Source organism: Oryctolagus cuniculus, chromosome 5, assembly GCF_051225735.1.
Source record: "Oryctolagus cuniculus isolate XC-2025 breed Fujian yellow rabbit chromosome 5, ASM5122573v1, whole genome shotgun sequence".
Lineage (NCBI taxonomy): Eukaryota > Metazoa > Chordata > Mammalia > Lagomorpha > Leporidae > Oryctolagus > Oryctolagus cuniculus.
Window position 1 is genome coordinate 122,824,676 of NC_142871.1, and position 11,888 is coordinate 122,836,563.

General features: G+C 42.1%; 1 protein-coding gene across 2 annotated transcripts in view; it reads left to right on the plus strand.

Moving 5' to 3' along the window:
* TNFRSF21 (TNF receptor superfamily member 21) overlaps window positions 1-11,088 on the plus strand; it is a 244,709-nt gene extending 233,621 nt beyond the window's left edge. For both annotated transcript variants that reach the window (XM_017345167.4, XM_002714473.6), the window contains 2 exons: window positions 8,163-8,391; window positions 9,650-11,088. In XM_017345167.4, the coding sequence (XP_017200656.4) occupies window positions 8,163-8,391; window positions 9,650-9,879 (459 nt within the window). In that variant the 3' untranslated portion in view covers window positions 9,880-11,088. The remainder of the gene's footprint in view (window positions 1-8,162; window positions 8,392-9,649) is intronic.
* The last annotated feature ends 800 nt before the right edge of the window (window positions 11,089-11,888 follow it).

Below are 11,888 nucleotides of genomic sequence, written 5' to 3' on the forward strand. Positions count from 1 at the left end.
TCAATATTTTCATAACTTGTAAAAATAAGACTTATTGAACAAAAAAAATGCTGAGATCATAACACAACAAGTAGTCTGTCTCTCTATGCCTCTCAAATGAAGAAAATTTTTAAAATGCATTCATAGACCTACCATTTAGATTAATAATTACTCAGTATGTGTGTGTATTTTTGCAACCCAGAGTCTCAGTTTTTAAACTTGCCCAAATTTCTTATATCTGATCATCTTTCAAAGTCTAGGGCTCAGCATTTTCCCATTTCCCTCTTAAGTTTTTTTCTTTCTGTTTGCAAAAAAAAAAAAAAAAAAAAAAAAAAAGTGTACTGAGTATATTTGAGTTATTCTTGCCAAGACCTCTTATTCTGAGTTGGATTTAACAAGAATTCTCACTCAGAAGAATAAAGGCATTGTGTTGGAGCAGCCATTGTGGTACAGCACGTTAAGCTACAGTTTGCATCCCATATCAGAGTGCTAGTTTGAGTTCCCGGCTTCTCCTTTTTTGGTCCAACTGCCTGCTAATGTATCTTGGGAGGAAGCAGATGATGGCTTAAGTGCTTGGGCCCCTGCCACCCGTGTGGGAGACCAGGATAGAGTTCTGGGCACCCGGCTTAGGGCTGCCCAGCCCTGCCTGGTGCAGGCATTTAGGAGGTTAATGAGTGGATGGTCTTTCTCTTTCTTTAGCTCTTTCTGTCATCTCTCCCCACCCCCATCACTCTACCTTTCAAGTAGATGAAAATAAAACATTAAAAACAGTCATTGTCTCCTTTTACCTGGGATTTTCAGGAAATATACCCATGTTTCTTTTTTTTTTTTCCTAAGGATGATGTATTATTTTTAAGAGGAAATTGTTATATTTAGGTATTCTTCAGAATCTGACTTTAGGTATTTGATAGATTCAAGTAAATTTTTGCAATTAGGCTGTTTAGTCTCATTATCTGAATGCTCATTTGCTTCTGAAATTCTAGAACCATGGAGACTTTGGCTAACAAAGCATTCCCTATTGTCTGAATTCTTGTTCTCTACACATAAGGATGAAATAGATTCACAGAATACCTGTATGACAAGGAGGATAGCACTTGTTTTCCCTCAGAACCTCATCTGTACTTACCTATGCAGACCGAGGCCCATGAAGTCTAATTTGATCTTGCCTACGTGGGCAGCTGGGGAAGCTGGGGAAATAAGCTTGAGATCATATCAGAATCCTTAAACAGCTGTAATTTTATATTTATTGTGACTATAATTCCTTTGAGATAAACCTTTAGTGGAAATTGAATTTGTTTGTTTAACCGGTCACTAGTCTTTTGGGACATGAAACATTTTCAAGTAGAAAACAAAATTATTGGCTACAGCTGAAGGGTCTAGTATCTGCTGTATCACTCATTTTTATCCCAGGGCAGTCATCCAGCTAAGTTTAGGTCTACCTTTGATTTCCAGGTCTTTGAGACCTGGCTTCTAGCTTCTTCACTTTAACCAAGGGCCAATGTAATTGCTTGTGGTCATGGGATTGTAATCAGTTTATAGGGTTTATGGAGTTCTTGAAATACTGTGAGGTCCAAATGGGAAGTGGCATGGCTTAGCAAGGAGGATAACTTTGAACTAGTTATATATCTAATTCAAAGTTTATATATATATATATATATATATATATATATATATAAAACAACTTTAAACTATACAGACCTGGTCTTGAATCCCGGTCTGTGACCTTGTACAAGTTACTTAAACCTCTTAGATCCTCCAGTTCTTCATCTGTAAGTGGTGCTAATACCTGAACAAGCAAACAGATTGCAGATATGTTATGCTGAATCATGTAGCACAGTATTGTTAATGGCTTATTTCATAAAAGTCCTTTTTTTTAAAACTGGATCTGAATAATAAGCTGGTTAAATAAAATGGAATAGCAATGTTTTCAACTAGGTTTAGCAAATGGTCATTTATTTATTTTAAGATTTATTTCTTTATTTGAAATGCAGAGCCACAGAGAGAGAGAGGGAGAGGCAGAGAGATCTTCTATCCGTTGGTCCATTACCAAAATGGCCTCAAGAACCAGATCTGGGCCAGGCTAAAGCCACAAGCCAGGTTGTCCACATGGGTGGCCGGGGTCCAAGTACTTGGGCAATTCTCCCCTGCCCTCACAAGCACATTAGCAGAGAGCTGGAATGGAAGAAGTGCAGCTGGAATCCAACCAGTGCTCCAGTAGGAGATGCCACTGTCACAAGTGGCTACTTAACTCACTGTGCCACAACTCTGGCCCCAACAAATGGTCTTTTAGAAAACATTACAGAGTGATAGAGTTACTCACAGATGTAACAGAACTCTTCCTTCTTTCTAAGTGTTAGATAAGGCTCAGAGAGAAAGTTAAGTCGAATGGGTGAATTTTGATTATGGGAGGTTTTCTTCTTCTGGAACCCATCAGGCACATGCAGCTACATTAGGAGGCAGAAGTCCTGAGGGCATCCAGCTGGATATTTCTAGGCACCAAGGAGTTAAGTTGGGCCATGTTAGCAGGTTGGCCAGGAGCTTTCAGGCTGAGTAATTAATGCTTCATTTCAGGAGGTCACTGATGCATCAAAGTTCTTAATTAGTTTTATGAAGACAGATTGTGCAACCACAGGGAGATTGTAATTGGGTAGTAATTGAAAATAACTCAGTAGTAAACTGTGTGAACCAGTGGGGTAACTGGGAAGGAGAAAAAGAGTTGGAGTTGGGGCCATGGGATGATGATAATTAAATAGCAATCGTGAGAAAAGCAGTAAGACATAACTTGAACAGAAGGAACTTAGAGATGACCTTGTGTACCATTTATAGTTTAGAAATGAGGAAATAGGTCTGATGAAGGAAGTGGCTTTTCTAAAGCCATACATCTGGTTAATGGTATGTCTTCTTTCTTCCCTTGCAAGGATTTTTCAGGCTTTTCACAACTTTGATTTTGGGGAGTTGATTGTGGGGAACATGAAAATGCATTCTGAAAAGGTGGCTACTTAGTCTGAATTCTGGGCGGACCTTGCTTATAGAGGTACTCAAGATTGCTGCCAGGTCACAGGGGAGAACAGAAGACATCACAAAATTGTGTTTTGTTTAGAGGTCACCCTCACTGTGAGTGAAGCTCAGAAGAATTTTCCTTTACCAATGGCTCCACCATCCCCAGTGACTCGGGAAACACTGCAGCCTGCTACAATGTGTCATCTCAGACAGGGCTAGTCAACAGGGAAGTGACTGCAGTTTGATATTGGAAGTGGAGAATTATTAGTTCGGGCACCTGATGCAATAGTGAAGAAGTCACTTGGGACACCCGTGTGTCACATCAAAATGCCTGTGTTCCAGTCCTGACTCGGCTCCCAATTCCAGCTTCCTGCTGAAGCAGATCCTGGAAGGTAGAGAGTGATCACTCTGCCATCAATGTCGGAGACCTGGACTGAGTTCTGAGCTCCTGACTTCCACCTGGCCCAGCCCCAGCCATTTCTGTATGGCGTCTGTGGAGCCAACCAGTGGATGGAAAGTCTCTTTCAATCTGTGTGCGTGTGTGTGTGTGTGTGTGTGTGTCCATGTTTCCATGTCTCAGTCTCTATAAGTCTTTTCCCTCAAATAAATGAAATAAATACTGTTTTTAAAAAATGGAGAATTATTTTCAGCTTCAGTTTCCAGTTATGATTTGGATGAGTACTTAGAGTGGACACTTTGAATTTAGATATCTGGTTGCAGTGGAAATGTGGGCCTTACAATCACACAGCTGGTGAAAGGAAAAAATGAAGGCGTGCTCATTCTGGTATAGCTCAAATACAAGTTAAACCATTGTCTCACAAATGTTGCTATAAACCTCAGTAGCCTAGAGATGTTCAAATCCTCCGATTTCAAGCAACACTCCATTTATCTAAGTCATTTGCTTGGCTCTTTGTCCTCCATTCTGGCACCATGAAAGGAAAATAGGTTGTGCGAGGAGCTATTGGTGTGACACAACTGTTGAGTAGCAGGACCATTCATTTCCCTTCCCGTATCAGCTTGGGCTAATAAATATCTGGAAAGACTATGTGTACTCGCATGGATACTGATCAGGAGGACATTTGGCCAAAAGAAACTGCATGCTCTTGAAGTTCACACAATAGAACTCTTCTGGCTTTGGCTACTTGGAGAGCTCTCTCCTTATTTTTGGTCTGTCTTAACTGTCTCCACCTCATTTCTCAAATGAGTCTTCCAAGTTAACATGATTACCTTATGGTTATAAAGTGAAGAAACCATAGTTTCCAAGTTTCTCCAAAGGGGCTCAGATATCTGGTAGTGCATGTCCTTGACCTGTCAAGTTTCCCAGAAGCCTTTCTTTTACGTCCTACTATCTGCCTCACTCCAGTAAAGTGGGGGTGTGTACTAGGACACTTTGAAAAGTTTGTGGAAAATGTAATTAACTGCTAAGTTTATTTCTATGCCAAAAATAAAGATGTATGGGTATATTTTTTCTTTTATAACACACATTTCCCATGAGCTTGCTGAGGACCCCTTGCATGGATTTCAAAAAAAATTTTTTTAAGATTTATTTTGTTTATTTGAAAGGCAGAGTGACAGAAAGATAGGGAGAGACAGAGAGAGAGAGAGAAATCTTCCATCCTCTGGTTCACTCCCCAAATGGCCATTACAGGCAGGGCTGGGCCAGTGGAGAAACCAGGAGCCTGGAACTCCATCCGGGTCTCCCACATGGATGGCAGAAGCCCAAGCACTTGGACCATGCTCTGCTTTCCCAGGTGAAGTAGCAGGGAGCTGGATCAGAAATGGAACAGGGGATGGCGCTGTGGCTTAGTAGGCTAAGCCTCCGCCTGTGGTGCCAGAATCCCATATGGGTGTGCAGGTTCATGTCCCCGCTGCTCTTCTGATCCAGCTCTCTGCTTATGTCCTGGGAAAGCAGTAGAAGACAGCCCAAGTGCTTGGGCCCCTGCACCTGCATTGGAAACCCCAAGAAAGCTCCCGTTTGGGGAATGAACCAGCGGATGGAAGACCTTTCTCTCTGTCTCTCCCTCTCTCTGTCTGTAGCTCTGCCTCTTAAACAAATAAATAAAATCAAAAAAAGAAGTGAAGCAGCCAGGATTCATACTAGCACTCTGATAAGGGATGCCTGCATCGTAGTCAGCAGCTTAACCTCTGTGCCACAGTGCCAGCCCTTCAAAACATTGTTGTACCAAAATTAACCTTATCTTTTAATTCCATTTTCCGTGAAGTTTTTGAAGTCAGCTTGTATGAACACTGTTGCATCTAGGACCGCTTAACACAAGTATAGAGAGGAACTCAGCCTCACCAGTGATTTTCCAGTTGGCCTGTTTCTTGGCTGCCAATGTAAATAAAAACTGTTGTGGCCATAACATTTTCAAATTAGCAGAGGAAGATATACTTATCAGTGGTTACTGCTTTTAAAAATAACATCTCTTGTTTTTCTAATTATAAAAGTTAATATGTCCCCATAGAGAATTTGGAAAGCTCAAAGAAACTGCAGGGATAAATCATGTTGCTGTTCTTTGAGACTGTTTGACTAAGTTTGGACTCAAAGCTTTTGTGAGAAGATAAGACCCTCTTCTGGGGAGATCTGCTTTCTTGTTTAGAGTATTTGTCCTTTCGTATCTAATCTTGGAATAGATGTTCTTCATTTGCTATAAACTCAGAATACTGAACCCGTGACCTTTCAGAATTAATAAAATTAAGAATTTACTCCACATAGTGTAGTGACTCAATTTTCTGATTAGAAAGAGGTCACAGGCAACACACGCCTAACACAGTCGCAGTGTAGGAAAGCAATTTTCGTGGGTATTGAAAATATTAAGGTACAGGGGGAATGAAGTCAGCTTCTCTGAGCCAATTTTGCTTCTTTTGGGAAAAATGCAAGTAGCTTTAGACACATTTGGAATGCAATGATCTGCCATTGTACAAAGTGAGGGAGATATATACTTAATAACTGAGTAGATTTTCTAGAAAGATGATTGTCAAATGGCCTCGGGCTTTAGCTATGCTTGTAGGGGCATTTTAAATTCACTTGACTCATTGTTAAATACAGAAGACCATCAGTTCAGCATTCTCTCTTTCCAGTTTATGTTAGAAACCATGTGATATTCATTTCCACTGATAAGAAGTCCTAAAAAAATTGACTGGGTTGGGGGAGGGATTAAATATTTAGTGTTTTGAAACGTTTTGAAACAAGTTCAGGAAATGCGTGGGTGGACTCCTTAGTCTGTTGGCATGTGATATGTGGGTGGGATTTTTTAAAGCAAGAACAGTACACTATACTGACTGACCACATCTTCCAGTGTAATGTCCATGAGAACCGGAATATAGACAAGTGCACTTTGTCTGGTTGAGTGAATAAAAGTGGGTTGGCACCAATGACCATGTGCATTTTCAGGGAGGAGGGGCACATGCCAGGGTCTGCTGAATTGAAATTTTAAATGCCTACACATGAAACTTGCTGTGGATCAGAAGTGGACCCCTGGAAAAGCAAGTCTGAAACCTCCACTGAAAGCAGAAGCAGGGTGTGGGTGGTAGCTCAGAGGAAAAACGCTGTTAGAACATTAGATGTGTGCAGTCCTCACTGGTCTTTCCAATCTGTAATCAGTTATAAGAATTTCTCAGGCCTTGGAAGTTGCAAATGGCAGTTGTGTTTGTGCCTTATATAAGTGTTCATTGTAATACTTTGAAATGGGAGTGAGATCTTGGTGCGAGAGCTTGAAAATGTATCACTTGAAGTGCATAAGTGGAGTGATGGGCATTTCAAGGAGTAGTGATTAGCAGCCCTGGGAAGAGTGCACAGTACTGAATCCTTGAGCCCTTTAAAAAATGTTTATTTATTTGAAAGGCAGAATAATAGAAAGGAGAGAGAATGAGAGAAAGAGAGCCTCCATCCACAGGGCCACTCCTCAAATGACCACAACAGTGTGGTCTGGGTCAGGCTGAAGCCAGGAGCCTGGAACTCCATCCAGGTCTCCTGGGAGCCCAAGTACTTGAGCATCTTCCACTACTTTGCCAGGCACATTTAGCAGGGAGCTGAATCAGAGTGTCTGCCAGGGTTCTGAAGTATTTTCTCAAGTGAAAGAACCAGGTGGGGATGTTAAACAGACCTAGGCTGAGTACTGGCTTTCTCCCAGCGGTTGTGTGCCCACTCTGGGTCTCAGTCATTTCACCCGTAAAATGGGGTTTCAGCACCTATCACTTTCCCCATCTCTGCACTCCCCTGCTACAAGCCAGGATCGTTCCTCACTTGGCCACATAGGAGCTTGGTAGCTGATCTGCTTCGATTCTTGCCTCTCCAAGATCCACCCTTCACACAGCAGCCAGCATGGTGGTGAAGCTCAGCATTGGCCTCTGAAATCCTCTTGCTCTCTGTCTTCCTGGTGATGACCTCTGTCCCCCAGCCTCACAGGCCCCTTGTACCCTTTGAGCTGCTCTACTGCCTCCTGCTGGGGGTCCTTTTACTCTCTCTTCCCAGCTGAGCTTGAAAACAATTTTCTCATTCTTTTTAGCAGTGCCCCCTCCCCCTAGAGGTAGTTTGAAATAGGAGTCAGGAAACCCCAGGTCAGGTTTGAGTGCTGCCACTTCCTGTTGGCCCTTACTTAAGAAGTCACTTCACTTCCCACCTGTGGGGAGAGAGTGTACTAGTTGCCAGGAGCTGCAATAGCAGAGAACCACCAGCTGGGTTTCTTGAACAACAGAGACAAAGTCCCAGAGAAGGCAGTGTGAGAAGTGTAGATCAAGGTGTCTGTAGGATGCCTGACCTCTGAGGCCTCTCTGGGTTGTGGATGGCTGCACTCCCTGTGTCTTCATTAGTGCCTCCCTCTGTATGTGTCTCTGCCCACCCTCAGGGCCTCAGACCTCTCCCAGCCTTCACAAACTTCTATGTTCTAAGTCGAGCATCTGTCTCCTTGAACCCAGGTGCAGCTCCACCCTGGAGTGGTGCACTGGCTTGGTGCACCTGCTTCCTGAGTTTTCATACTCAGACATGGCCACATATGTATTTTTAAAGGGTTGGAAACTGTGTCTTTGTGTGTATCTAACAATAACATTTATACTTACGGATGAGAGAAGTTGGAGAATTTATAAAGCACTAGATGTCCAAGAAATAATGTCAAGAGTTTTCACTGTGGTCTTCCCTATATAATTTTTGATGTATGTAATAAATTTTGTTTTCCCTCCCACAGCTGGAAACCGACAAACTGGCTCTCCCGATGAGCCCCAGCCCGCTTAGCCCGAGCCCCATCCCCAGTCCCAACACGAAACTGGAGAATTCCACTCTCCTGATGGTGGAGCCCTCCCCCCTGGATAAGAACAAGGGCTTCTTTGTGGATGAGTCCGAGCCCCTTCTGCGCTGTGACTCCACATCCAGCGGCTCCTCAGCGCTGAGTCGGACCGGCTCCTTTATTACCAAAGGTACAGATGGCTCAGGGTGGGTTCCCCAAGGCAGCTCTGGGGCTTTGCCCTGGCCAATCCTGCAGTGTGGGTGTGGTTGAGTCATTTCGATGACTTGCCCTGGGAGACCTACCTAGATAAGGCTGGCCTCAGAAGCCGCATCACCCCTCAGTGAGGACATACCCAGAAAATCTTCACAGCTCTGACTGCTGCCTGGTGAGAGCTGGCATGCAGAGGTACTGGTCACCCTTTATCCAGATGATGCTATCAAATGTGTTTCAGGAAAAGTCTGATAAAATGTAGTCAGGCAGGTTTTTTGAAAATTATTTACCAGGCTTGCTTTGAATCCTAGGATTTAAGGTATAACCTATGTTGAGAGTCAGATGTACAGCACATGTTTTAATCACTTAGAGTGACTCTAAAATTACTCAGTTAAGTTAAATTGCAAATAAAAATGTTCTAAATATTATGGGCTGGGTATTTTTGGGAAATAATTGACTACTTTAAGTATTAATAGCAGAGGAGAGATAAGCATGCACACTATGGTGATGACAGATTTTTTTTTCCTAGTTTGAATAACCCCAGTTACATTTCGTGTACAAGGATCACAGTTTATGTTTATAAAATATGCTAGAATTTACAAATTTGTATAAAATGTGTTAGAATTTATAAATTTATACTCTACATATATGTTTCACCTATTTTTCTAGTTGTATAAATATTTATATTTTATTACATATTATATTTTAGAGAAAATGTTTTATGATTAGTAATAAAAGTTCTAGTTTCTTGCTTCACTAAGGTATGACACAAGAAGCTTTATTTTCTTACTCATGGACTTTTACTCTCTTGGTAATTTAGTTTTAAAATATTGCATTGTAATTAGAAAATCAGATAAGCAGTCTGCATTCACTTGGAAGTGTCAATCATTTGGAGAGAGATAGGCTGATTGTATGTCCACAATGTGGATGGGCAAAGAAGTATTTTGTTTTTTTAAGTTTCTCTAAGCAATTCAAAATTCTCTGTTTTAGCAGAATTTAGAAATCACTCAAGTCTAGGCAAATGTCACATTAGTGACACATCAACAGCCCACCCCAGCAGAACCTTGTCTGCAGTAGGAGAACTTTCTTTGCCATCTTTTGTGCAATTCAAGTAAAAAACTCTTGTGCTGTGACCAGAGGGTCACTCGCTCGCTCATTTTGGTGGAGGGTAAATGTCACTCACCTGCCACTGTCGCCTCCCTCTGACTGTCCCAATCCCTTGCCTGTCTTTCCCACAGAAAAGAAGGACACAGTGTTGCGGCAGGTCCGCCTGGACCCCTGTGACTTGCAGCCTATCTTTGATGACATGCTCCACATTCTGAATCCTGAGGAGCTGCGAGTGATTGAAGAGATTCCCCAGGCTGAGGACAAGCTGGATCGACTGTTCGAGATTATTGGAGTCAAGAGCCAGGAAGCCAGCCAGACCCTCCTGGACTCTGTTTATAGCCATCTTCCTGACCTATTGTAGAACCTAGGGATACTGCATTCTGGAAATTGCTCAATTTAGTGGCAGGGTGGTTCTTTTGTTTCTGATTTTTGCTTTTTGGTGTGTGCATGTGTGTGTGTGTGTGTGTGTGTGTGTGTCAGAGAGAGAGAGAGAGAAAGAAAATATGGCCAGTGTTGGAGTTTTTTCTCTTCTTTTTTGTTAAACTTTTCTGGGAAGTTAGTTTATAAACCTTTTCAAGGTGTAACTGTTGCAAAATACCCACCACTAATGTTTTTTTAAGTTCCTTATTTTCTCTGTTTTGCCATCTTAGGCATTTTCAAAATTGTCCTGTGCACTTTAAATTCACTTCACTTGCTGCCGATTCAGTGTGACTTTTCGTACACACTGGACCGAGAGGCTCTTAATTTCTTAAAAGTGTAATGAGATCTTGTGATTCTATAAGCACTCTTCATGTCTCTCAATCTCCACACCTATTTTATTATTATCATTATTTCTATTATTATTTGTCCTTTACAAATTTTCTTAAGGACTAAGGAAGCTTCAGTTCCTCTTGAGTTACTGTAAAGCAATTAGGCCTTGAGTTATCCTTTTACTGTGTCTTGTTGTATAGTTCATATTCATGGCTGAAACTTGACCCCACTGTTGCTGTTGCTGATTGTATGGTTTTCACCTGGACACTGTGTAGAACGCTTGATTCCTTGTGCTCCTCTTACACTAATACGCACTAGCCTGGAGAAATGAAATCCTCAAGGCTTCAGGACTTGCTGTTTAAGTGGCTTGACAAGTGGGCCACCAAAGAACTTGAACTTCACCTTTTAGGGAGTGAGCTGTCCTGGAACATATTGCTGCATTTTGGAAAGTAAAACTGAGTGCCATTGGCACCTTTTCCATAGAGAATTGCCAGCTTTGCTTTCAAAGATGTCTTGTTTTTTATACACACATACTCAATAGATGCAGCCTGCCTTCAAGGTCTTGGTCTTGGTGGGTTTCCTTCATGATTCAATCACTTTAATTAAAAATGGCTGCAGCTGTAAGAACCTTTGTCTGATATATTTGCAACTATGCTCCCATTTATAAACGTACCCTCTAATGCTCAGTTGCCAGATTCTAATGCAAAGGTGGTGTCCACTCCCTCTGTGTGGGCGGGGTTTGTGGGTTGTGGTGAGGGAACGAGATCAGAAAAATGCCTTCAAGTGTACTAATTTATTAATAAATATTAGGTGTTTGTTACTTGAGTATTCTGAGTATATTTAATCCTTTACTTTCTTGCCTTATACATGTGCTCATGTTACAACTTTTTGAGTAATCCCATGGAAAATATGTCTGCTCTAAAACCCTTGGCATCTCTAATCTGTAAATTGTGCAAATTAGCAAAGCTTTGTTTCTGGAAAGGTACCTGGAGGTTCATAGAGAAGGACTCTGTTGAAAATTAACAATCATGTCCTAGTCTTGTGGGCTAAACCTGAGGCTCTTGTTTTTGAGGTTGAGCCTGTTGTTGCAAGAAAGAAGGGTTAGGAAGTAGAAAGAGAGCATGGGGAAGTTCAGTTAGTAACAAGGTCTTGGAGTATGTTCTTAGCAATTTCCATTTAGGAAATTAACCACTCATGGGAAGGTCTTTGCAAGTTCCCAGGCTTCCGTATGAACCTCGTTGCCCCTGAGTAACTTCAAAGGGCTTTCCTGGAAGTGAGGCAGGGTGAGACCTTATGTGGTGTGAGGTTTCGTATCATATCACTCATTGCATGCCCCCCCTAAGCAGAACCTCAGCAATTTGAAGTTCCTCTTTCAGCCCTGCCTGAACACGCTGACACCCACGTCAGCAACATGCAAGTGTTTTTTGGTTTCATCCACTTGCGTGTGGTTGGTTTCTAGAGAACTGCCCCGGCATCTGGCTTCACTGGTTCTCACACCAGATTTCCTTCTGTCGACAGAAGACAGGAACTCTGTCACAGGAGAAGGCAAACAAGGATGGGGGGAGACGGTAGTGGATGAGACAGATTTTGTTTTTCAGAGGATTTCAAGACTGCCACTTA